The 27,609-nt window shown below is 46.2% G+C and overlaps 2 protein-coding genes and 1 pseudogene across 2 annotated transcripts in view; 2 read left to right on the forward strand and 1 right to left on the reverse strand.

Moving 5' to 3' along the window:
* Positions 1 to 18,832: 18,832 nt before the first annotated feature.
* The window catches only part of LOC146196820 (cytochrome P450 3A41-like), a 32,064-nt gene continuing 23,287 nt past the window's right edge, over positions 18,833 to 27,609 (forward strand). The window contains exon 1 of the mRNA XM_084596411.1: positions 18,833 to 18,925. Coding sequence (XP_084452537.1) covers positions 18,839 to 18,925 — 87 coding nt within the window. The 5' untranslated portion in view covers positions 18,833 to 18,838. The remainder of the gene's footprint in view (positions 18,926 to 27,609) is intronic.
* On the forward strand, positions 19,654 to 22,297 carry LOC146196821 (uncharacterized). The gene is made up of 2 exons (XM_084598545.1): positions 19,654 to 19,879; positions 20,674 to 22,297. Exons 1-2 carry the CDS (start codon positions 19,654 to 19,656, stop codon positions 21,960 to 21,962), a joined length of 1,515 nt encoding a protein of 504 aa, XP_084454671.1. The 3' UTR covers positions 21,963 to 22,297.
* On the reverse strand, positions 22,313 to 23,727 carry LOC146196822 (uncharacterized; annotated as a pseudogene).

Consider the following 27,609-nt stretch of genomic DNA (forward strand, 5'->3'; position numbering starts at 1 on the left):
GATTTTCCGTCCCCGGACCGGCCCAGGCTCGCAACGTCAATCCCGAGAAAAGCCCGGGTCCATTGCAGGGGGGAGAGCGAAGGCAGACAATCAAAGGCTATCTTTGAACACATGACTGCCTACCGAGCAATCGATTGCAGGTCCTCCGGCGGCTCTTATGAGGCTTCAAATGTCCAGTCTTCAGCTGAAGCACAAAACTGAGATGTAGAGCGCCTAACTAAAAGTTCTACCGGGCAATAACCTACAAAATATCACCAAATCGCTTAGCCTCTCATACGGTGGACATCATTATCATAAAATGTTTCGCATAATTTATGATAATGTACAAGAAACTACGAGATATTATGCAATTATATGCGATTTGTATGTGATTTCTTATGCGAATTGAGTGAGATTGGGTGAGAAAATGTGAGGTTATTGCCTCATACAATTTTTCAGTAGGGAATTCTGCTAGATCCGACGGAGTGTGCTCACTGATAGCCGAGAAATCCCAACCTAACGGTATTGTGTATATTTTAGTCGGTTATTGCTTGTGCAAACGAGACATGTGCCATGCGTTACAGCGTTCCATAAGACTTGCGCTGTTTTACAGCACGCTGCTGGGTTCACTTTTCCTCTAACTTTTTCGTTTGTGTCGTTGAACACCACCAAGAGCGCTCATCCTAAGGTACTTGGACATACCACTGAATGGCGCTGATTAAATTCTGTCTACAAATGAGTTCTGATTCGGCTTTAACAAAAATACTAGTGGTTTATTGATAAACCACTGGACAGTATTTTGCGACGGGATTCCTTCATTTCCGAAAGCAGCTGTTGCACACAGCTACCGCAAGCCCGGCCTGGGCCCGCCACTTCAAGCCTGGGCCCGTGCCAGGCCCGCAACGTGAGGCTCGAGCCCGGCCCTGGCCCGAAAAAAACAGCAATTTTCCGACCCGGTCTACCCCGCGGGCAGGGCCGGCCTGAACCCTTGCAGGCATCCTAATGTCGCAGCGCTGCTAGCGCCCTTTAGAGGAAAGCTTGCATATTAACAGCACCAGAGATCCTCCTGTAGGCGAGAGATGGCGACATCTCCTCGCACGCTCTTACCGCTCTGTCAATCAACGCTCAAAAATGAAACTCCACGCATGTGAGCATGGAGGAACGAGAGAATGGTCTCCTTCCGTACAATGAAAGCTAGGTTTGTGGTACACTCTCCTGAACCGCGGGCTCCACACCGGCGTCGAGGTTGGCTGAACCTTGCCAGCCTATTGCTCGACTTATGTGGGGTGAAATCATGCCAATGAAACGGGTCTGCTGCAACGCCAGCTACAGCAAATAAACAGCTTGTGCTATGTCATTCTTCGATAAAAACTGTCACTACGCCAATGAAAATTCATCATCACATTTTGAGAAACAAACTGTCTCCTGCGGAGGAAAAATACAGTAATATTTAGAGCTGTACTTATCTATCTCGCTTAGTAACAAATTTTACTTTCCTGCACAACTAAGCTCCGTGCAAATACAACGTCTTCTGTTATTGTGTTGCAATGTCTACTGCGGCTACTTCAAGCTGTCTGCGCAGCTTTACGGCTTTCCGCTTGCACTATCTTTCCCGGCACTCTCAGAAAAGCGACCGCGTATTCGGCTATGACTGTCCTTTTTGTTTTGCCGAGCAACGAAGTAAAATAAAGGGCATACTGATGTGCAATAGCGCCAGCAGTTCGAATCGAGCGCCACTTAAGATTGGAAACATTCTTATCGAGGCGTTTTGTACGCACACTGAACTTTCCGATCAACTAGTACGCTGCGTTTAAATTTTGTGCTTAGAAAAGCACTACAAAAGCCACCGTCCCCCTACAGCCTCCCAGAAGAGGTTTACAAACAAATCTACCGTTTAAAGGGAAACTCCGATGCTTTTTTCATCATTTTGTGTGTTTGATTGCATTACATTTTCGGCGTGTCCTGACTCCAACACAAAAAGACTTATTTCGAAATTGTAATTAGAACCATTCTTAAAAAGGAAAAACAGCAAATCGAAACTGACTCTGCTTTCATGGCCACAAACGACGTTCCAGTTGACGAAATGGTGACGTCACACACAGTATTAGAAAAACACTCATACGTGCAATGGATGGTAAAACTATAGTATGGAAACCATGAAGAACTAAATAAAATATCTGAGATAGTCCAATGCTAACCTAAAAATTTTACAAACATGCGGGAACTGAACCGTAGCGCCGATATAATGTTTGTGACGTCAGAAACGCAGTGTTGCCCGCAGAAATTGCCTCAACGAAAGCCACAAAAGCTGACCAGTTTAAAATCGTGTTGCGCGCGAATTGACCATCGCATGGCGCCGAAATTTTGCAAAATGGGTCTGGCGGAGAAGATAATCTAGATAGAAATGTCTACTAGAATATTCGGATGTCAAAAAATCTCCGGAGTTGCCCTTCAATACCTAACATTGCACTTGCGTACACATGAGCACGAGATCGCCATTGGTCCTTTCACCGAAGATTGAAATAAAAAAAAAAGTATGTTATAACGGCAAACAACGGCTCTTTTTTTTTTTTTTTTTAATTGCCGATATCCACGGGGGTTGAAAGTCCGGCAAAGTTGTTTTTTTTTTTTTTTTTCTGACAACATTGCTCTTAAGAATTTTCGAATGCGCTCATTGAAAGACCAGGTATGCGGGCACACCTTTTGCAAGGAGTCGTTTACATCGGCCTAACGACTTTATTAGACGCTCATCTGCCCTGTAATCACACATCAAATGTTATTGCTTCACACAGCTACACGTGGCAGAATTTCCCGGTTTAATCGTAGCCGTCCTTTTCTTGTCATTACAGAGAGGTATATAAATGTCTGTATAGTTATGGTTAGCGACAACCTAAGTAGCCCTCCCCCCCCCCCCTTTTTTTTTTTCTTTGTCTGCATGCATTGCAGTGCATGCATTGCAGTGATCATTAGTTCTTATCTCACAACGAAGCCTAACGCGAACAGCGAACATGTTTTTTGACGACGCAGGAAGCGCACCTCCTTCCGATGTGGGAGAGATCAGCGACAATCTTTATTACCGTGTTTTATCGACAGGCACCGAAATTTGCCATAAAAGAACCCCAATCATGTTCTCAACATAGAGCATCGCACACGCGCCAGCAAGCTCCTAAAATGCGGAATAAGATTAGGTTCGCATATGAATTAAAACCAGTCTGCAGCATAAAAAAGAGCTAAAGTTTGCAACCGATACTTCTCCTTCATAACTTTGCATAAAGAGAAAGGCACACTAATATCCCTAAAGCGGTAATTTCAACGTACTTTTGTCGTCAAACGCTGGACAGAGGAGCTTTTCATAGCTGCCTAAAGCGTAACATTTTTTAATAGTTTTTCTTCCAGCCACAAATTTATTTGCTTTGATCAGGACTAATATGCCTTGAATGAAATCTGTGTGGTGGCCTTTCTCTTTTGATAGACGAAAGTGGGGTGCTATAAGCCTGTTAGGAATCTGGCGGAATTTTTGCCAGTAAAAGAGACAGCGATAAACCTCTTTTCCTCCTGTTTAACATATAGTGGTGAACAAGATGTTATAGTTTCAACTTTCGTATGTAAATTCAAAATCATGAGATAATCAGATACCATTTTTTCATTTCTTCAATACATTAAATGCAATAACGCCCTCTTCTATAGTCACTGGGTGTCTAACTGTAAGGTTTCATTTAATTTTCCGTCTTTTTTCTTACATGGCCGCTTCCTGTAGCTTTAATTTTGCGCCTTTTCTAAACTATCAATAATTGGTTGTCACTTTGGAGTGGCATGATCAGCGAGAACTTATGTCACTGCAGATTTTATAAACAACAGGCGGAGTGAAAGCTTAATAGAGTCACCATAACTGCTTAAATAACAATTATCCAAGGTCACAGCTATAGAATAAAACCGCTTTCGGGGCTCATCAGAGTAAAGCATTCGGTGGCCTTCCAAGTTTTGAATCGCTATAGATTATGAAGACATTTGGTTCTTTGATGTTCATCTGGGCAGTCCAGATCGATAAACTAAGTTGTCGAAAAAGTCATCGTTGGCGTTAACCGAAAAATGCTCTCGATACTCTGTTATCAACATTTGCGAAGATTTTTCTCTGGCATGTAGACCTGAAGTGGCCCCATCAACTGGTCAGCGTCACGTGCTATGCACTGAACTAAACTACAGGAGCCCAGCTCGATATCTATCTTATGGATAAAAATACAGAGCTTCCAGAATTATAATTGGGAAACTGGGAATCGGTAATATACGAAAAAATAGTGATTTTAGCTGGCTGATTCAAATTCCTGTATGTGAAAATAATAGTATATGTTGTGTACATTGCCCCAAATGCACATTATTTGGACTTGTTGTCAACATTCTAATATAAACCATAGAGGCAAGAGCTTTATGGCACAGGACTTACTGTCCTCTCGTTGAGTTCGTCTTTTTCGTAATATGCACTAACGGGTTTCTCCGGCAATTGTTGAAATTCTCACGGCTCCGCATGGAAGCACGAGTTTTACCTTCGGATATGTTTTATAACAGACTGAAGGGTCGAAATGCTCTTGAAAGAACACTTACAAAGAGGACAAAACTGTAGAGTATGAAATTTTAATACATTTCGTGCATCGCCGGAGGGACCAAAATGCCAGAAGCATAGAGGAAACGATACTCGGGAAACAGGCTAGACGCTCAGACAGCTCCTTCGACTCCGTGGATCGTCGGTGTCAAGCAGTGACCGACACAAAGGCTCACATACGAAGTATACTGACAACGTAAGGTAATTGTGAAAATTGATTTTGAAAATCGCTGCCATGTTCTAGTAAAAAGGAATAATTGCTACCGACACCTTCGTAGAGTGCACAAAGCAGCTCATCAATAACTTTGATGGGGACACTGACTGTGGCTTAATATGGCGATACATATAGGTTGTCATTGTGCACAAATTCTAATATTATGTTTTCATTGGTGATGCGCAGGATTTTGTGCGTTTAAATGAGTTGAATTAGAAAAACTGATATGTCATACCTTATCTTCACTGCTGCACACAAATTTAGTCAATTTGTTGTGCTGGAAACTGAAACGATTCCCTAAAATGTTGCGTTTTGCAGACCGCCATTGGACAAGGAAGTCGCTTGAAGTAAGGCTCGCAAAAACGCTCCATAGGGCGGCGAGGGGCTGGTCCGGAGGGTGGGGGGTGAAATTGAGTTGGTTTACTCAAATAAATACCTCGAGGATCCCATAACAGCAGCCTTGCATTAAATGCAGTAAGATTGCAGGATGAAAAAAAAATACAAAATAAAGCACTCATTTTTAAGCTTACCAAGCTGCGCGGGAAGAAGGAAAAAACAAATCTCAGGATAGTGTCTGAATCAACGTGACGTAAGAGGCAAAAAGACTACTCGACATCAACGAGACAGACCGAATCATGCATACTGCCCTTCAAGGCACAGTACGGCCGAGACATGAAAAAGTAGTAATCTCCGTAACCTTATTTCACTATGAAAGATCGATGCCCATATTCCATAATAAACTGGTTCCCTCTCCCTTTGGGGTTCAGAGAAGCAAGAAACATAACTCAGTTATTGAAGCATATCAGAGTAGGTAATGAAGCACGCGTTTAGGCCATTTTTTCTTTTTTTACACAGACAAAACGACTTACAGCTGCACGCAGAGACAAGCGAAATTACTTTATGCGTCCACATTTATAAGCGCATCGTTGAATACGTCGAATACGTGACTAGTGAAAAGAAATTTTCACCTGAAAGACCGTTCCAAGTGTCTGCGATATGAGTCGAAAAAGAGTGTATGCTAGTATTTCTGTGGCGCAGAAATCGTGTAAGGCCTCCAATACGTCCTTGCGTGGCGACTATAAAACATTGACAGCGTCAGCTATTATAAGCAATGCGGTGTAGCGGCTGGTCATCCTCATCAGCAGTAGTAGCAGAAACCGGACTAAAAGGTGAAGGCCTCTTCCATATCTATCCAACAAAATGAGTTCGGTGCTAACCACTGCCACTTAATCACCACAAAGTTACTAATTCCATCCGCCAGCCTAACTTTCTGCTGCCGCCCGCTACTCTTTTCTTCCCTTCGAAAGCACTCCGTTACCATTGACCACCATCGGGTATTGTGCCATCTCATTACAAACCCTGCGCATGACCTTTTTTCTTTTTTGTTCCGGACTAAAAAACTTTTAAGTTTTCTAAGCTGCTCTGCTTGCGTCCGTTCATGTAGCCCTAATTATTACCGAAGAAATAAGGCAGAGGAATTCATCACTCTTTTTATTGCTTTATTTTGTTCTTTACTCAGTAATTATTTTCTTTGCTTCTCCGGAAGTGGGTGTGAAACAACTGATATTTATGGAAATGACTATGTAATTGCAATATTGCTATCCACTATTTTTACTATTTTCAAGTCCTGCACTTTCCAGTATTCCAAGTATGTTTATTTGGCCTGTAGTGGTTATCCGTAGCACCCGTATGTTCGTGCTTCTTTTTTTTTTTACCATACTTTTTATAGAAGTGCAAATAAACATCTACGCATGACTTGTCGCTGTCTTCCCGAGAGAAGACGAGAATGATTGGTGCCCGCTGTGATCCAGACAGGCCGTATTGGCACCCCGCTACTTCTTTGTCAGCTGTATCCACTTCGCCGGAACTCCTGGGGAATCCAGCTGAAAACGTTGCAAATGGGGCTGTACTGTAATGTATTTCTGAATGCAATTGTCAAGCTGAAAGATATTGTCTTCAGTATTGTGTTTAATATATATATATATATATATATATATATATATATATATATATATATATATATATATATATATATATATATATATATATATATATATATATATATATATATATATATATATCTGATTTACATTTGTTGATCATTATCCACGCAGCCCATTATCCATATATATATATGAGTAACTCAGAAGAAGGTTTGCGTGGATAATGATCAACAACTGTAAATCAGATTTTACATGTGTCCGCGCAAAGAGTCCGAATTGCTTATGTCCCGCATTGCCTTAATTTTGCAGCAGAAAATTCTGAAGTACGAGTCTATCAGTATGATGTGCGCATGCAAACCTGATGGATGCTTTAGGGGCGTGCTCAATGTGAAAAAAAGAAAAACAAATATAGCGAGAACAGAAGGAGACGACGTACAAAACGCTTTTCTACATGGCATGTCGTCTTGCTTTATTTTTCATCATATCCTTTTTTGCAGCCTAGCCATTGATGCTACTTTAGGTGCATGATCGGGAAGCCATATATACCGCGGCGTTCAAGGAATTCAAAGTATATGACAGAGTGTGATATGAAAGAAGCATGGTGTCTCATAAAATGTTAGTTTAAAACCAGTGCACAGACAAGAATAGTAGCAGTACAGGCGGCAGCTTAATACCACTTTGCCCTGAATAATACAAACGATAATCCTAACAGTGACTAGAGCATGCATTGCTTTTCTCGTTACAGTCATGACGGGAAGCGTGTCCGCAGATACAGAAGCGCCGGAGACGCCGGGTGTTCGACGTTTGGCAGAAAGCAAGACGACGTCACCACAGACTGTAACGATGCTTTCTACTCCCACGTTCAAACGGCTGCCCCCTAAGCATATTAAGAAGGTGACTAAACGGAAACACAAGCCGTCTCCGCGGGCCATTAATAAACTCAAACGAAAAAGTACCAGAGCCTTCACTTCCGCTACCCGTGGTTCCGGCAGAACCGCAGGCAGGAAAAATGGACAGAAGGAAGAAAGCGTCCGTAGCAAGCCCCCGGAAGGATTGACATCGTCACGAGCAGAAAGCCCCGTAACTTCTAAGGCGACGGATCCTGTGCGGCGAATTGTACCGCGAAACGCTGGTGGCGGGGAAAGCGGTGACAAAGACAGCGATGTGTCCACTCATGCCACAAAGGCGGCCACAGGTGCATTGTCATCGAGAGAATCAATGCAGATACCATCGTCGACCCCACTGCCCAGAATCCTATCTTCGCTACCAAGGACCTCCAAGAACAATTCTAGGGGCCAAAACGGCGACGTATCGTGGAACGATGGTGGTAGGGGAAAGCGGGGACGCCAACGGCAAGGCTTCCACTCTTGCCAGAGTGGCAACCACAGGTGCATTGTCCTCGCGGATACCACTGCAGATACCACCATCGACTCCGATGCCAAGGACCTTATCTTCGCCATCAAGGGCCTCCAATAACAACACATGGAGCCAAAACGGCGACACGCATGCGCATTTCACCTCAGAGGACCCTTTCACGCTCAACGACTTCATCCTGTAAAACAGCGTTGTTTTTCTGATTGCCGGGGCCGGGTGGTGTGGTATCCTTCTTTGAAGAACCAGAAAAATACCCTGGGCGATGCGATCCTTCAGCACAACTGTCTAATTACAGTAGTGATTTTACTTAATTCCACTGGTCCCATTTTCGACGAAAAATATTACTGCAGTTGTTACTTGGGAAGAAGCATCACACGGTGATTGAAGGTAATTAACTGAACTGAACCAAACAGAAATCGCACGCGCCAAAGAATGCGAAAATTTATAGCAGTGTCAGACTTCGCTAGACAAGCAGCATGTGCTGTTTCCCCTGCACTGTGTCGCACAGCTGTAAATACTCTGAGAACTCGTGCTATCATGCAAACTTAGCGCCACGTATGGCTCTACAGCTGAGGCGGTCACTGTATTCTCGATATCAAATCTTGTCGCCCGTTATTGCACAACATAGGTAACAGAGCGCCTGAGGAGAATGTATGCCGGAAGACGCGTAATCATGCAATTTTGTACAGGCGTACGAAGTAGGCGAGGAAGCAAAGGCGAATGTTAAGTATTTCCAATGCGAAAGCATTAAATGATAGAATAAATATCCGGCGTCAGTGGTAAAATCCGCTGATTGGACGACGGAGTGTGTGACGTCATGAGACCATGTGACAAGCACGAAATGAGAGTGCGCTGGTCCAGCGATATAGTCGAAAGTTGGGGCGGACGCAGTTTCAGTCGGTAGCAGCGCTTGGTTGTGTGCATACCAATTCAGGTAGTTCCACCTACAAGGCTGAAATGATCGAGCCAGAGTTAACGCCACATTGTGTATCGCCACGGGGAGCCCGGGCAAACGGTCAAGGTGATCACGGAAGTATGTCGCTTAAAACGGAGTCTCGGCAGCAGATTCCAGCAACAATGACAGAGGAAGGGAAGCAAGCCGAGCTGACTTCATAGTTCTATGCTATCAAATTCTTAACACGTAATGTAAATAAGTAGCTCCAAAATGCGGCTCTACTTTTCTACAACCTTGAAACCAAAATATCCAGGCTGCTAAGTTAAATCAAGACGCCTCGTTTTATTTCCTCTTGTGCGAACTGATACGTCTTACTCATGAAAGCATGATATCAACCACTCATGCAAGTTAAATTGGTAGCTGGTCGCACCACTTTCCCTCTGCGTCCTCAGCAGTTTAATTCGTTCAAGAAGAGTCGCAGAGGCGAAAAATTATTTATGCAAATGCATTCCTTGCCTCATGAGCGGCGTGGGCTAGAATTGTCGACAGAGCGTGCCAGCACAGTGCGTCCTCACAAAATGTTAATAACAAACATTGCCGCAACTAGATTTCTAGCCCGCGCCGAAACTAACAGACCACCTTCCCTAGCCCAGGAACGATAGCACTACATACTATCTTCGCAGCCGATAGCCCCTCGTTTAAAACTGCAACACACTCTCCCATTGTTCTGTGAACGTCATCATTTTCATCAATTTCCAACTGTAACAATCTCGCGCTGTCATCTTAACGTAGAGGTGCGCTAACAAAATACAAAGGCACAACATGCCACAACATATGACACAAGGGAACATCATTGTCCTCAAGGAGTTCTGCGTCGCTCTTTCATTTAACCTAGGTAAGTACACCATGTACGTACGCCATCTGTGAGTGTAGGTGAGGTCCGCGACTATATGTCGGGCGAATCCACCAGGCAGCGTGACACAATTCGTAATACCTTTCTGCGCGTAAGAAGACTCAACTAGAACACCTGTGTTTTTTTTTTAGGCTGCTAATTGAGTGCAGTAAATTAGGCATTGGTTTTGTCACATGCATGTTTCACGTCGGGGGCGTCCCGTTACTTGGTCGCCATGGCACCTGCAACGCCATGGAATCCATCGAAGATTTTGGTCTTCGGTATAGTTGTCCCTGCGGGGCCCAGTCCCGAGACCGCAGCTGACGCGGCGGCCTCAATAGTGGGTTTACTTGAAGTTTACTGTGTACAGCCTATGGGCGCCCATACCTTTCAAATGACAGTGAAGAGCATGGCATCCATGACTCCGACGCCGGCTGCTTCGTCATCGGCAGCGAGCGCATCCCAATTGTTCCAGTATAGGGCCACAAGTGACCATCGTGGCTTGGCGTTCCTGCCGTCATACGCTTCTAACGAAACGCTCGTCCAGGTTCTGAACCAACATGGCAAAGTCCTGTCCGTCACTGCTGGCCAGATGGGCTCTCGTAAGGGTGTTCTTACTGGGACGAGGTATGTGCGTATGGAGATGTCATCCGAGTCACCAGTATCCAACTACCTACGCGTCACTGGCCATCGCGTTACATTTGACTACAGAGGTATGTAGCGTGTTTGCCGGAGGTGTGGCTCCTAGTATCACTTTAGGGCGCAGTGCTCAGCGCCTTTTTGTGGTCGCTGTGGTGTCCATGGTCACCAAAGCGAAGGTTGTGCCCTGCCCTGCCGACCCCGCGGTGATGACCATCCGACCGTGACATGCCCTGTGCGCCGTTCCTATTCGGACGCAGCGGCAAGTGCGTTTCCCTCGCTCACACTAGTAAAACCTACAGTGCCGGCCCCCTTTGCCAACCCAGCTGGTTCAGCTGAAGGACAGAAGGATAAACAAGTAGACTCTGTGGAGGGCGCCACAACAGAAACAGAACCGTGTTCTACTCGCAGTACACCGGTGGAAGAAACGGCCAGCAGTGGTTTGACAAGCATACGGCCGGTCCAACCGAGGTTGTGGTTGCATGCGCGACCACGGCTGACGCCGCGCTGGACCCCGGATCCTCGGATGAGCCTTCTGCTTTCGAAGTATAGCTCCCTCCACATCGTCGCCGGAATCGTTGTACACGTCTAAAGTTCGCGGCGTACAGGCCAAGCATGGAGTTCGGGGAAAGAAGCTGCAGTCGGCATCGAAAGCTTTGGCACCACCAAAAATCTGTGGTGCCCTCGGAACGCCGGCTAGTCGTGTCACGAAACTTATGGTGACGCCCGCACTGCTGGCGTCTCAAAGATTCGTGGAGCCTTGGAGAGGCAAAAGGGACGCGTGAAGAAGCTACGGCATTACGAAAGGACTTAAAGGCGCAATCCGCGGCTATGACAAGGAACGGGATATGTACGATTCCAGCGGCTCTTTCATCCTTGGTGTCGACGCTCCCCGATGCTTTCTACACTCAGTGAGTATGACATGGACATGGAGCTCCAGCGAGACGGGAATAAGCGGTCTGTTCCGTCGCCCTCAGGATCGGACATGGCACGAGAAGGTTGCCCGGAGGAACATCCTCCCAAGAAGTCCCATCCACCTACTGGAGCAACGGGAAGCCCCGCTTAATATAAGTGCAAAACACCTTCGTGGTGCCACCTCAGGTCACGCATCTGTCTTATTGGCTTCCTAAACTCAATACCCGATATGGCATTAGGACACAAAATTGTTTTCTTTTTTAAATGCCGAAGGGTCCGTAACAAACGGAAGCAGACAGAAATAGTAGATTTGGCTTTAAAAACAGAATGCGATATATTGTGTCTTTAGGAAACAAATTTTACTACTCTTTTTGATGCACTGGCTTTCAAGCGCCAGTTTCATTTGGAATTGTTCTCTTCGTTCATTCGTTCACCCCTTCGCGCTCGAGTGGCATAGGAATTGTGGTGCTGAACACACGACTCTTACGCGTTGATCACTTTATATATGACGGGTTAGGGCGTGTGCTAGCATTCTATGGTTCATTTCCGGCTGCGAGGTTGCGCGTCTTGTGCATTTACGCGCCGGCGGACGCAAGCCTTACAAATAACTTCTTGAAAGGGTTGGATGTTTACTTTCTGGATGGCATCCAAGTAATAACAGTTGCCGATTTTAATTGTGTCATAGACTCACGCGTATATGTTCAAGGCCCTGGTCGAGGGCGACCGACTAGGAACGCACGTGAACTGCAGCGTCTGGTTCAGAACTTTGCGCTTCTTGATGCGCACCAACTCATACATGCATGGGTGGCGTTTCTGTTGGCCATGGCGTCGTGGTTTATCGGCGAGCAGGCTAGACCGCGCGTATGTGCCCCAGTCACTTTTTACATGTGTGACGGTTATGGATGTTCTGGCCTTGCCTCCGACGCCGATTCACATTTCTGACCACCGGCTAGTATTGCTCACTCTTTCCATTCGTAGAGCTGGCTCATTTTGTCCGTGGCGTTGTGATGTGCGCACACTTCATGATTCGCGTTCGCGAGAGAGCTTGTCTCGAGCTTAGCGCGCCTCTCTTAGTGACTGTGCTGAAAATGAGTGGGATATGCTGAAATCAATTTAGCGCATGCATAGTTCGGTAGAGGGTCGCGCACTTAGGCGTCGCCTACCTCAGGAGCTAGCAGATACGTCAACGAAGCTCCGCATTGCGTACAGGGCGGGTTGGCATTACCCTCTGATGCGTGCCTGGTGTGACGAGTTACATGGCCGGTATCAGTGCCTTACTGGAGCATCGTCCCTTTCGGCGGCTGCGTGGCGTGAGAGGCGTAGTGAATCTGCGCATCCCGAGGTGCTTCAATTTGCGCGGACAACTTACATCTGTAGCTCAGCATTGAGCAGAGCGCTCCCCTCTGTGTCCAATCAGACTCGTGACTGTATGCGTTTCTTGGCGCACCTTAAAGAAATGGCGTCTTCGGATATCACGATTGATGTAGGGGCTTTAGAGACGCGTCCAATGTTAGCTGGATTGCCACTGGTGAGCCCTGAGATGCATGATGTGCTTTGCGCACTTCCCACTTCAAAAGAAGTCAAGACAGCCTTAGAGTCAATGAAACGCGGGTCAGCTCCTGGGCCTGATGGGCTCCCTGTAGAATTTTATTTAGGTCTCTGGGACGTTGTCGGTCCAGTACTGACCAATGTTCTTCGCCAGTATTTTGAACATTTAGATTTTCAGCTAGTTTTCGGAAAGGGCGAATAATTCTGATCAGAAAGCGTGATTCTGGGTCATGTCGCCCAGAGGAATGAAGGACGATCACGCTTCTAAACGTAGACTACAATTCACTCGCAGCCATCGCCGTTCGACGCTTGAGGGATGTGATGGCCTCCTTTATTGGTTGCTATCAGGTGTGCTGTGTTCCTGGCAGGGAAGTACATAGGTTATCGTATGCCACGCGTGACGTTATTGATTACACAGAGGCGCTTAGCTAGGGGTATCCTTGTTTCTTTAGATCAAGAAAAAGCTTTTGATCGGCTAGAACATGGGTGTTATTCGGCGTTCCGGATGCTTTTCAGTTTCCGCAAAATTTCGTATATTTAATTAAAGCATCTATAATGGCACACAAAATACACTGGCGATGGATGAGTGAGAAAGTGCTCCTTTCCCTGTGACCCGCTGTGTCCGACAAGGTTGTCCCCTCTCACCTCTTTTGTTTGCTCTTAGCTTAGAGCCTTATTTGAGGGCCAACAATACAAACCAGAGTATCCGTGGCCTCCCTCTCTCAGGGTGTCAGACGCTGCGAGTAACTGCTTACGCGGATGACATCATGTTGTATCTGCGAGATGAAGCAAGCCTGCAACGCTGCCTTCATCTTTTTGGCAGATACGCCAAGGTATCTGGGGCTGCTGTGAATTTTGGCAAAAGTAAATATATTTTAATTGGCGGGCCAGAAGCACGCCTCAAAGGTGCCCTACAAATTACACAGCGACATAATCCGCATTCTTGGCATTGATTACGACGCACATGGGATAGCATCTTCGTTATCGTGTTCTGTCTTAGACGAGGTACGCAGCAAGGTGGCAACCGCTGCTGCTTTTGAACCACCCATGCTGGAGAAACGCTACCTTGTCCGCACTGTTTTCTGCAACCGAATATGGTACCTGGCACATGTAACGTATCCTCCCCTCAGGGTTTTACGTTCCCTTCAGTCTGTTGTCCGCTCATTTTATTGGGCAGGGTGCACGGAACTTGTATGCCGTGCGGCACTCGGCCAGCCGCGTCCGAAGGGTAGATTCGCCTTCACTTGTTTGTCTGTCTGCTGCCGGCTGCTGGCTCTGTGCTACCTTCTTCGTTTGGTTCAAAGAGATGAGTGCCCAGCGCAGGTGCTCGCCTACAATTTTTCAGGCACAAGTGTTAGGGAGCTTGTCCCTGATATACCGCTCAATAGGGGTCCACAGGCTTTCCAGATGCCGGTTTTTCATTCGTGTATGGTGGCCTTTCGGCGCCACGCCGGCCATGTCTGCCCGGATTTAGACATCTCGGTGAACAGAAGGTAGTAGAGTCAATAAGAATTTTACTTCTTCCTCTAGTGCCTGCAGAACGCAACCAAAGGGCGGATTCAATTTCTTGGTTACCATTCACAGCATCATTTCTGCCAGGACATTTGCGTGACTTTGTGTGGCTCTTGGAGTGGGGGGTTTTTCCCACACGAGACCGGCTGCAACGATGGACATTGTGCGGACCGCGCCGTGCCCTAACTGCCCACTTCAAGAATCTAATCGTCACATGGCTTAGCAATGCGTCGCTGCCCCTGTCTTTTGAAGGGCAGTTCATGCCGGTTTCAGAAGTCTTTCCATCAATCGATTTCAGATAAATGGTAGATATCCTCGCGGTCGCTTCGCCCGATTGCTGATTGTAGCTGGTGCGTTCGTGTTATGGCGCAATTGTTGTGAGGCTGTCGCCTCAAGCCGGCGTCGACGTGCGCTTTTCTTCGTTCTGGCGCGTATGCGAAAGGAGATAGTAAGCTTTCTGGCTGACGAACTTTTCTACCTTGGGGAGCGAGAGTTCCTTCATCAATGGTCTTGCCCTTTTGCTTCCGTGTCTAATGGACGTGTCCGGGTAGTTTTCAGTCCACCTTGGTACTTGTAGTATAATGTAAATATCTATGTCAGTTCACAGCTGTATATATCCCAAAACACATGGGTAATACACACTGTGCATGTGATTATGTATATGTTTGTACCTATATTTGTTACCAAATTATTGTACATTGTATAATTTCATTTGCAATGTCATTCACAACTGCATATATTATTACGATCAGCCACTTATTAATTTTTTTCCGAATGTAAATAGTGATTTTTGATGTATTTCCTCAACATAAGGTATGTTATGTGCAGTGTCTCTCGTTGTTAACCGTGTACGTTTTCAGTTTTGGTCATTTGTCATCACACATGTCAATGTATACTGTATAGTGTCAAATAAAACTTCTTCTAAACACATGCATATCCTATGAGGACATACAGCGGAGCGATAAAATTGGAAGAGACTGGCATCAGGAGCCAAACTAAATTTTCAAGAATAACTGCCAACATTAACGCGAAGGAAAGCGACTTTTCCCACCGAACCGTCTTCACGAGTGGAAAGGCATTCGAAGAAGCAGAACTGCACAGAACAAACAAAGGCATTTTAAGGGCACGACGTTGGGACGGGGGCCATTTTGGGCAGCTGAAGCGCAGCAACAAAATTTTCTGATACCAAATGCGCCCCGAACAGCTCTACATAGCTATCTGGCTTTATAGCCATAGTGTACATTGGTATAATTTCATACAGGTATTTCCCATAATTTAACATTCAGCTTTCGTAACTCATTTCACCGAGAAGAGGCATTACTTCTTGTCACAAGTGACATATATTTTGCGTTATATATTTCATCTTGGTCTAAAGCTCAAGGATATTCCGATGATAAGCATCTCTTCATTCTGAAATCAGAGCTTTTTGAATCCCATGTACTCATCAAGGAAGATGAATGCTAGTCGAATAAGCTATTGAGAGCCCGTTGTTTTCTTGCGCTGTATCTCAGGTTTTGTGAAGGCATCGCAAAGTTTACATCAAACAAAGGTTATCATATACTTAGTAAGATGGAACTGTGGTCACGTCCCCTTATTTCCTTTATACTTTATTCAATGATTCCCCAGCATAGCACGAAGATAAAGGCGTAGCCAGTAGGGAGCGCAGAAGGGGGGGGGGGGGGGGGGGTTCGGTGTCCGAACAACCCCAGAAATTTTCTGACCGCCGCTTCAGCATCACCCCCCCCCCCCTCCCTTCTGTCTCTTCGGCCTTTTTGCTCCACTTTCTTTTTTTTTTTCGGTCGCAGGTGTAGAACATCTCCCGAAAACTATTTCTGGTTACGCCACTACGTGACGGCGCTACAGCAACAGCAAAAGAGGGGGGGGGGGGGGGGTTACAGGGTGCACAAACAGAACACAGCTTTATATCTTTATTTACACGCTACGCTTGATGCCGTGAAAGCCGACTTCATCCCTGATGAAACGAACAAAAAAGATATTGACATACATGATAGCTCAAGCACGGTATTGCAATATCTTAAAACATGACCTGTGCAAAATATTTTGTTCCTACACGTGCAAAAGAGCCTTCCTAGTAACGTCAGTATAGAGAGTCCACCTTATTGCCTTTTTTAGAGCGCAGCTCTTTGACGCCCGTTCCTGGCTTTCGCGTCGTCGTTGGCGTCGGCCGCGTCGGCCTCGTAACAGCTCCGCCCCTTTTCATCCCCGCAGTTCGAGCCGGCGCTTCGATAACCGGAGCCTCGCAGGAAGAGGGGGTGGGGTACACTCAGCGGCGACAGATGGGGGCAGGAGCACGCGAAGAGGAAAGGAAGGAGGGGGGGGGGGGAGGGTTCGCCGGAGGCAGCGCTAGCAGCGATTGACTGATGCCGATGACCCCGCTAGCGAGTCAAGACAACGTGACTGCGTAGAACACCGTCGCCGCCATGCAGAAAGAGGAGGTTGGAGTCCACCCTTCTTCTTGCGCGGCGGTGAGGGTGATCTCCGGTTGCCGAAACGCCGGCTCATTATCAGCGGATCACGGTGCGTGCACCCCGTTGTCACTCGCATCACTCGCTAGCGGCGTCAACGGCATCAGTCAGTCGCTGCTATCTGCTCGTTGCGCAACATTGATAAGGGCCCAACGCTGCATCCCGCAACCTCCCGATAACTCAATTGCTCTCTTCATTTCTCTGACCACAAAGCTTCTTTCATGACAGCCAAGAACTGTTAGTGGAGTGTTTCGTGAAGGAATACGTATGAGAAATTGAAAAACTTTGTCTGTAATTGTACATACAAGTCTTGCTCGAAATCTTTGCCTCAATCTATCGTAAAGGTGGAACAGCTGACGAGCTGCGCTCAAATTTCGCGTTAGGAAGTAACGTAATCATGGGCAATTTCTTGCGGGACTTAACCATGATGGTGTAAAATTAACACCCTCTCTTACTAGATGAGGCTTGTTTCCGGTCCTCATGATTCTCGGTGAGCATCATTGACTTGACGCCCCAAAGAAAGGCAAATATCACGAAGTTTTCGACGTCTCGTGAGAAATGAAAACATACAGCATTTTAGTGGCAGATAATCGACTATCTTATTAGAAGCGTGCGCCACTCGGTTATTGTCAAGAGCGCACACAATGTGAAAGGCGCCTTATGAGAACGGAAGATTTTATCTGATAGCAGCAGGATCTTTTGTTTTCCTCCTGTTGATAAAGACAAACAGAGTCGGCGGCTGTCGACACGTGGTATCGGAAGAGCGCCGCCACATCGGCAGAACTCTACAGCCATTCGGCCGCTTATCGTGAGGGACTACAAGTGTGCACGTGGCCCTATAATATTTTCAACTCTGAGAGCAAGTTTTTGTGTCCGAAGCTTGCAACGACAACTGAAAGGTGGACTGTCAAGGTCATTCTTCAATCATGCTCTCTGCTGTGCTGATCCTTTTCGCCGTTGTTCTGCTTTATCTGGTTAGGTAAGTGTTTCGTTCTCCCACTTTGCAAGAGCGAAATTTTCATAGGGGCCAACTTTCTGCAGCGTAACGCTTTCTACATTGCATTACTCAGTCGGAAAAAACTACAGAAAATATTCTGATGTTACGACAGAATTTCTGAGCGGTTTTTGACGGGAAACCTGTTGTGACAACAGAACATTCTGTCGTAACATCATAAATTTCCGTAGTTACAACAGAAAAGTGCTACAGAACTACAGACAACAGAAATATACTACAGAAAACCTACAGAACTACAGAAAAGGACTACAGAACTACAGAAAAATCTGATGGTTACGACAGAACTACAAGATATTTTGTCGTATTTTTGACAAAGTTCTGTAGTTTTTTTCGACTGGGATAAACGGCAAAACGTATTATGTTCAAAAGCAACTGTAGCATTCAATTAGCGTGCCGCTGCACTATCACAACAGGCAAGGTCGCATTTTGGTGATTTTAACGTATAATAAAGGAGATTGGCCATATTTTTATTCAGTGACTCTATAGTGAGATGTTCTTATATGAATAAATGAGGCTAACAACGAAGGAAACCTTTCTCTTTCACGATAATGTCTTCCAATTACAGGAAATATCATTCCAGTTGGCAAAATATACGGAGCTGAAAATCCTTTTCTTGCCAAGATACTGCGGCACGTTGTGATTTCCTTTTTCCTTCCGCTAGGCGATTTTTAGACGAATTCTTCGCTTGCTTAATGTCTTACTGTCGAATGTATTCCGGCCTTTACTGTGTGATATCTTCTAGAGGTTTGAAAATACCTGTACTCACTTCTTTCCAGTGGGTGTTTTACGACATGTTCTTCCTGTACAATCAAACTGCAGGGCTGACAAGATGACATTCAGCTTCTGGGAAGGCAAAGGAGTGCCGTATTTATCCCTGACTGAGTACCTCCGAGTTATTTACGATACTTTCACCAAGGTGAGATATCTCCCCGCTTCTAGTACATGCCCAATTTGCAGTATATATATAGTTTAAGGGAGCTGACAGTGTACGAGTCTAAGGCAAACTTTCAGGATTTTGTTATATTTGTTTGTTGGTATTTGACATGAATTAGTCTTATGGTGATTATCGGGATAAAGAATATTAAATGAAAAGCTGAAGAAAAAACAACGCGCCGATGGTGGGAGTCTAACGCACGACCTCCGAATATTGCATCCAGTGCTCGTCCAAATGGACTACCTCTAGAATAACTCTGTAGTACCGAACCCTTCATTTCCCTTTCAATTATCTACACACACACACACACACACACACACACACACACACACACATATATATATATATATATATATATATATATATATATATATATATATATATATATATATATATATATATATATATATATATATATATATATATAGACGGTTTCATCCAGCGCCGACCGTACACTGGCAACACTGTGCCCCCGTATCCGGCGCCCTTAGAAAACTTCCGGTTGTGGTTTGTTTTGCTGGCGTTTTGTGTGCTCTCGCGCTCGCGCTGTGCGCATTTTGTTCGATTTTTCCGTAGTATATCTATATTTGTGCGGATTGTGGCATTCCGTGCGTTGTTCAGTGTCCAGTGGCTCGCCGGAACAACGCCTTTCTCTCTTTTCGATCCTCTGGCGGCGGTATCGCTTGATTGTATGCGGTTGCTCACTGGAAATGTGTTCAGCGTCGTACAAGTCACCTGTGAAGCGCTCAAGGATGGGTTCGTGTTGTGTTGTACCTGGGTGCAGCCTTCGCTCAGGAACAAACCTTCTTTCGGCAGTGCGAACGTTCAGGTTCCCCAGCGAGGCCGGTAGGAAAAACGCTTGGATAGCAGCGGTGCGCCGAGACAACTGGCAGCCTACAAAGAGCTCTCAGATTTGCTCTGCTCACTTCATCCAAGGTATGTTGCTACTTACAGTAGCGCCGGCGCTGTCATGTGGTCTAGTTATATAAAAGTACTACTGCCGCCTATACTTTATTAAGGTTCGTGTCATATCTTGTGTGATCCACGCGCGAGCAGTTTGAAATCTAACCAGCTCCTTAAGTTCATGAGTACAGAAGCGTGCAATGTAAAGTTTGCATCTGCTAAGCGCAACGCCACAGGGTAACGATATTTACGTCGGCGTGTAGCCATACAGTCGCCGTGTTTTTTTTTTTGTTTTTAGTTTTTATCTGGAGCACTACTGCTCTTCTGCAACTTCTCTTATTTAGACAGGTGTATCGCTGCCTACCGGCATGTAGACAGCCGTGTCGACGATAATACTTTACGCAGATTATAATCCCAAAAATAACTAGTGGTATCCATACATACATGCAGGGAGTTTCGGCCACTATCCGGGCGTATTTACGGCTTCGCAGAGGCAGGTTATGTGTTATTCTCGTGAACTACAGTTTTTAGTACCTTGCAGGCGTGGCAAAAGTTGATTCCCTTTCAATTGACCTTGCTGTTTAATATTACAAGGACGTTTGAGAAATTCATTTGTGTGTTCATGCATATTAAGAACAAGCCATGCTGATATCACAGAGTGTGCGTATGTGCGCACATCATCTCGCCCTTTTATTAGTGTGTACACACAAGTAACTCTTTTCACTAATTTCATCCTTTGTCTAGCAGCAATGAAAGTGCCATTAAAAAAATGTTTAGTTGCAGATAGTCCCAATGCGTGTCATAATTTTTATCCTTCTGTATTGCAGGCCAGCCATCTTCTGATGCAAACCACCCAGACTATGTTCCTTCAGTGTTTCCTTACCGAACACAAGGAAACTCAAAACAGAAGATTGCCAGATTCGAACGTGCTCAAAGAAAACTGCCTTCCGAACAAAGAGATGGCATTGCCGAGTCCTGTATTTTGACCTCCCCAGGTGACCCCACCGACCATGGCGACAGTCCAAGGAAGACGTGTGATGCTGGAGCACAAACAACCCTCACTACAAAGGACATTGAAGCTCTGCTGGAAGAAAATGAGTTGACAAAAAAACATCTCACTGAAATGAAGCAAAACTTTCAAACTGCTGAAGATAGACCTGCTGCAAAGGAGAATAAGCCCATTAACCTTCCAGAGATCACACAGACTGTGGTGATGCAGTCAGATAAAACTTTAAAGTTCCACACAGGGCTTGTATCCGTAACAATGTTCAGGGCACTGCTGCAGTTTGTGTTGTCTATTTGGACACCAGCCCAGACATGCCTGGATGCTGAACAGCAGCTTCTCCTAGTGTTAATGAGGCTCAGACTAGGACTGCTAACCAAAGACCTCGCATGTAGATTCAGCATTGCAGTAGGTTCTGTGAGTGCAATTTTCCACTCGTGGCTTGATGTGCTAGCCAAGAATTTTGAGCAATTCATCATTTGGCCATCGAGAAAAGCGCTGCAGTCTCACCGCCTGCCAGCTTTTCAAGACACATTATTTGATAACCTGAGGGGTATCATCGATTGCACTGAAATATTTATTCAGCGTCCAACTTCAATGGAAGCTAGGAGTCAGACATATTCAAACTACAAGCATCACAACACCGTCAAGGCACTTGTTGCAATTTCACCTTCAGGTTCAGTTACATTTGTATCGAAGGCATGGGGTGGACGGGTTTCTGACAAAGAGCTCACACTGTGTAGTGGCCTGATTGATAAGGTTGAGGAGGGAGATTGTTTTCTTGTGGACAGAGGCTTCCGGTGCGAGGACATGTTTGCTGCTCGAGGTGCTAAAATACTAATGCCCTCATTAACAAAAAAACGCCCCCAGCTGCCAGGAGAAGAAGTCACAACATCAAGAAAGCTCTCACGGGTCCGAATTCATGTTGAAAGAGCCATTCAACGTTTGAAGCTCTTCAGAAGTCTCCAAAGTGTGCTGCCAGTAAGCTTCGTGAAAAGGTCGAACGATGCAGATTGTGCAACAATCGACAAGATTCTGGTTGTCTGCTGTGGGCTTGTCAACCTACAAACACCAATCATCAACAACCTAGCTTCCATTGAAGTTGGACGCTGAATAAATATTTCAGTGCAAATTCTTGGCTAGCACATCAAGCCACGAGTGGAAAATTCCACTCACAGAACCTACTGCAATGCCGAATCTGCATGCAAGGTCTTTAGTTAGCAGTCCGTCTGAGCCTCGTTAACACTAGGAGAAGCTGCTGCATAATGAGCACTTCCTCCATTGTTCTCGTGGATGGTGACATTGTGGCGTGATGTGATCGTTTCAATGAGTGCAAGACTGGACTTTTTTGGAAGTAACATTTTTATGAGAGGCTCAGTTTGGCAACATTGCACCCGTATTATCTTATTTCATGCCAAGTAAAAACCAAGACTGGAGTTATTGCATTTGAGCGCTCTGCAGTTTCACTTTAAAATTTTTGTATTGTCCTTTCGTTCTCTTTATTATTGCACATGTTTATTGCACTGAACAATCATCATTGTAGATGGGAAACATGAAGCTGTACTTGAGCATTTACAGTAAAAGAATGCAGGTGCCAAATAAGATTACAGCATACCTGCAATCCAGTAAACAGACAATATGAAATCTAGTAATCATAATGGCTGCTCATAATGTCACGGCATGTGTTTAATATTTCACTAATCCTAAACATGGTGTCTGAGCCTTCACTGGCTCCGTGATATCAGAGAAAAAGCGACATATATATAAAATTGCAAGAAAAAAGAAGCAAATCCCACAATTCTGAATGTGCCGTCACAGCAGAATAGGACAACAGATCGAACAACACTTAAACTGTTTCATTAGTCTGCTTACTTTTGACACTTTATGCATGTCCACAATTTTGGTGTGCGTTTGAGGTTTACACACTTGAGGTGAAAACCGTGTAGGCATTGAGTGCACTCTACAATGCGTCCAGATTTGGCACCGTGGCAGTGGCACGTGGATTTCGCACTTTCTATCTTCTTTAAAATTTGCTTTGAGTGCAGCTCTGGGAAGATGTACTGAAAGAAAAAACTTTCCGCTCTGGCTTCTGTGTCTGCCCAGAAGTGTTCATCAAACGTCATAGCCCCAACCAGCACTGAATGTCCTGTGTACACTACGAAGTAGGCTCGACGGATTCTGGTAATAGCCATTTGGGCTTGTATTTGCGTATAGTATGCATGGTCATGCCTCAGCTTTAAATCAGCATTAAGATAAGCCAGCTTAGCAGTAATAGAAGCACCTTTTGCCGATGCAGGACACTTCACCTCCAGCACAGCGCTCTCACAGCATGCACAGGAAACAATAGCGTCTGGAGTTGCTGCCAGGAATGGCAGCCTTTCCAGCACAAACAGGCCACAGTCTCTTATTTCAAGTTGGCTGTGATGCGGTGACTGATGAGTAATGAAAGCTTGTTTAGCTTGAGGCTCTGCTTCACAGCCCCAGCGCAGGTTTGGCACATGTGGTGCCTTAACATAACCCATAATTTCAGCAACAAGACCTTCTGCCCCTGTTTTACATCTTGTTACACGGTGTAACACAGAGGCAGTAATCCTGCCTCGGCGCTCTTCCTTCCATGTCGTGTTCTTTGACTGGCCACGAGTTGTCTGTTCAATCTCAATGCATGCGACATCTGCACTTGTTTCGCTGTTAGCAAGTTACTGTCACCATACACAGCTTGCAGTGGAAAATGCAAGGCTGATTGTTCGGACACGGCTGATTCTTTGGATTCTTGGGCAGCGGCAGCTTCAGTTGACTCGGGGGCAGAATCAGTCTCTTCACTGTCTGTCAGTGAATTCAGCAGCAGTGTGTTTGGTGCAAACCTCTGTAAGAGCAGATAAAGGAATCAATGTAAACCAAAGAAGACAAAATAAAGGATATTGAATATAAGGATGCACCTTGACTTGCTGCATGAAGCTGCGAACCTCATCATTGCTCCAATTTGGTATTGTTTTTTGGGGTCTTGGGACAATCTCAGGAGCCGGATGACCCACTTTGGGCTTGAAGAACTTGATGTTGCTAACTGGTGCTGGCTGCAAGAAATTTAGTGTTTAATCCTTGTTTCTGCACTATTTGTTGATGCAGAGGAAAGGAAAAATACCTACTCTGCTCCTTCGTGTCACCTCAATCCACTTGCACTGGACATCAGTTGGTGATGCATCACTGTAGTGCACATTCGCTTGCTGAAGAGCAGTGAAGCAACATGCGTGCAACATTCTCCGAGGCTGCAAGTTAAAGTAGTGGACACATGCTTATCAGCAACTCACAAAGCACAAGGAAAAAACTTATCAAGAGTTGTTGTTAGCCTCGGGTTGTTAGCGCCTGCGTTTAGTTTTCCTGTTTTTGTCCTCTGTGTAGTTCTGTGCTGTTTTCCATCTTAGAGAAAGAAGCCAATAACTTGAAATGTGTTAAAGAAGAAGCATGGCGAATGGCAACGATAGCAACATGCTAACAGCCATGAAATCACCAGCAAAGCTGTGTCCTAGGTTGACTGGATACGTTTCCTAAGATGGAAACATTATGTAGAAGGGAAAACAGTGCAACCCACGGGACATGAAAAAACACGCTGGCATAACGCGCTGCATGCTATGGGACATTACAGGATACTGAATTTTTCCCCCTTGTCCCTTAAACCTTTCCTCCTGTACGCAAGAATGATCCCACACTACGGGCAGCATGAGCCAAGAATAGCCTAAAGTGCTAATGAAAACAGTGCATTTCGGGACTGAGTTTCTTGCAAAGACCACTGCAGAAAAATTTGTGACAGGACTATGGAAGCACTCTAGTATTATAAATTAGCCGCGGTCAATGCGATATTCTCGTCACGTTATCTAAGTATTTTCACTAGCGCGTTATCGCGCCACAACTTTGTTTCCGCGACACAAAGAAACAGACAACCCGACACCAGCACTGTCAGTAGGAAGCGGCCGAAGCAGCCAAATACGGAGCGTGTAGTACTTACCCCGCCATGCAGGTGCAGTGAGCAGTCTCAACATTCCCGTCATCTTTGACAGCACACCACGCTTCGTAAGACTTTGTAAGCGTTTGGCTTGCGTCCACAGTGGCCGCAACGAGAACCACACCGCCGCCACGCTCGCCTGCTCTGAACGACTTCAGCCGCTTCACCTTTCCACTTAGGAATGCGTTGTAAGCTGCACTCATTTTGTGGCTTTTAAACTGTTCCTTTGTGTAGAAACAGACTCCTTCAACCAGGTATACGAAAATGTCTGTCACTGTGACAGGTGGAAGGTTGCGCGAACCTGACGTGAACGCGAACCGCGCGGCATCGTCGAGTGGGTCGGGAAGCTCTTCGCCCTTGAACGTCAGTTTCTCTCGATATCGGTTCTGTGTCTGCGTGTCAAGCTTCTTAAAATACTCACTCGACATCACGGTACACCAAACTGCTGCAGCGTCGCGCACGGAAGAAAATAACAGAGCCGCACGTTGCATCAAGCAGCTAGTCGCGCTGCGAAGGCATGCCGGAAGTACTTGTGCCGGAAGTTTACTCGGGGAAGCCAATCAGCGCCAAGCGCGGTTTGTTTACAAACATTGAAACTGTCTATATATATATATAGCCTCGTAACCAGCTCCGCCCCCCTTTCATCTCCCAGTTCAAGCCAGCGCTTCGGCAACCGGAGCCTCGCAGAAAGAGGGGGGTAGCGAGGAAAGAAAAGGGAGGGGGGGGGAGGAGGTGTTCACCGGAGGCAGCGCTAGCAGCGACTGACTGATGCTGCTGACCCCACTAGCGAGTCAAGACAACGTGACTGCGTAGAACACCGTCGCCGCCATGCAGAAAGAGGAGGATGGAGTCCCCCTTTTTTCCTGCGTGGAGGTGAGGGTGCTCTCCGGTTGCCAAAACGCCGGCTCGCTATTAGCGGGTCAAGGTGCGTGCATCCCGTTGTCACTCGCTAGCGGCATCAACGGCATCAGTAAGTCGCTGCTATCTGTTCGTCGCGCAACGTTCATATGTGCCCACGCGTTGCATCCCGCAACCTCCCGATAACTCAATTGCTCTCTTCATTTCTCTGACCACAAAGCTTCTATCATGACAGCCAAGAACTGTTAGTGGAGTATTTCGTGCAGGAATACGTGTGAAAAAATGAAAAAAGTTGTTTGTATTTGTACATACGTGTCTTGCTCGAAATCTTTGCCTCAATCTATCGAAAAGGTGAGACAGCTGATGAGCTGCGCTCAAATTTCGCATTAGGAAGTAACATATTCGTGGGCAATTTTTTTTACAGTGCGCTCAGGCGCCTTTTACAATGACAGCGAGAGTAAGCAGAGAAAGTAGCGGCTTTTTCATGGACCCAACAGGAGCGGATTTAATCAGTTGGGTTGAGCTATCGGGTCGAAAACCGGTTAACGGGCTCATGTAAACCCCATCGGGTCGGGTCGAGTCCAGTGAACTCCCGCGAAGGGGGTGGGTTGACTGGACTCGACTTCGCTGCAAGGAGCATATAAACGCTGTCGAGTTGAGTCGAGGCACAGTGGAAGAGGAGTAAAGTATGGAAAACGCTAGAAGAGTGCGGTAGGAAAAACCGGAATTGGGTGCCGTCTGCTAGTTCTTCGCCTCAAGCAGTCGCAGCCACATATGGTTGCTAGTCATTCCCAGCCACCTACGCTCGCATGTCTGGGACTGCTTCCACGCTGACCCACAAACCCACAATGTGGCCATGCGGGAGTGCTCAAGACATACCATCGGCAACGCTTACGGTGCTTCTGGAGAGGCAACTTCGTCCTCAAATACGTTCGCTCATGCCTCGCCTGTCATCGTCGCAAGTCCCCTCCTCAACGTTCTGCTGGCGAGTTGCAGCCGTTACCTTGCCCATCACACCCCTTTGATCGCGTCGGTATTGATTTATACGGCCCGCTGCTGTACACTGCAACTGGGAACCTTTGTGCCATCGTCGCGGTTGACCACCTGGCGAGATATTCAGAAACCGCTACCCTTCCATCTTCCACAGCGTCAGACGTAGCCTCCTTCATTTTGCTGATGTTCGTCCTTCGCCTCGGCGCACCTCGTTAACTACTCAGTGACAGAGGTTGTGTTTTTTATCTGGCATTGTTAAAACTCTGCTGAACAATTGAGTGCCACATAATTCATCGAACCTCTACCGCCTGTTATCATCTGCAGACTAACAGCCTCACCGAATGTTTTGACCGTACCGATGGCGGCATGCTTTTTACGTACGTCTCCTCCGACCACTCAGACTGGGATCTCATCTTTCCATATCGGACGTACGCGTACAATACTGCTACACAGTCCACTACCGGTTTCTATCCGTTCTATCTTCTTTATGGACGTCGCCCTTTTGCTCCGCTGGATACCATTCTTCCATACCAACCAGACGCATCTGATTATATCGCTGCTTCTGAAGCTGCCTGACACGCAGAGGAGGGTCACCAAATTGCTGGGTCTCTCGCGACAGAAACCCAGCCCCACCAGAAATCCCGCCACGACAACCATCAGACGACACCGAAATTCTCTTCTGCCAGTCTTATGTGGCTCTGGATTCCGTCAGGTACCCCGGGACTATCCTATAAGTGTATTTCCAAGTATCACGGCCCCTATCGTGTCCTGGAGCGCATTTCTCCTGTAAATTACACTGTGGAACTCCTGAAACCCTCGCCTGATCTCCGCTGAAGCGGCCGCGAAAGTGTCCGCGTCCAGCGCCTTAAGCCCTAATACGGCCCTGCCATCTTGTCCAAGCAGTAAGTCGCC

The sequence above is a fragment of the Amblyomma maculatum genome, chromosome 3 (genome assembly GCF_055883805.1).
Source record: "Amblyomma maculatum isolate TAMU_Amacu chromosome 3, ASM5588380v1, whole genome shotgun sequence".
Taxonomy (NCBI): domain Eukaryota; kingdom Metazoa; phylum Arthropoda; class Arachnida; order Ixodida; family Ixodidae; genus Amblyomma; species Amblyomma maculatum.

Excerpts from the sequence above, each read along its gene's own strand:
- LOC146196821 (XM_084598545.1), top strand. The coding sequence starts at position 19,654 with ATGTGTTCAGCGTCGTACAAGTCACCTGTGAAGCGCTCAAGGATGGGT. Across the intron at positions 19,880-20,673 it reads CTCTGCTCACTTCATCCAAG|GCCAGCCATCTTCTGATGCA; the intron begins GTATGTTGCTAC and ends TCTGTATTGCAG.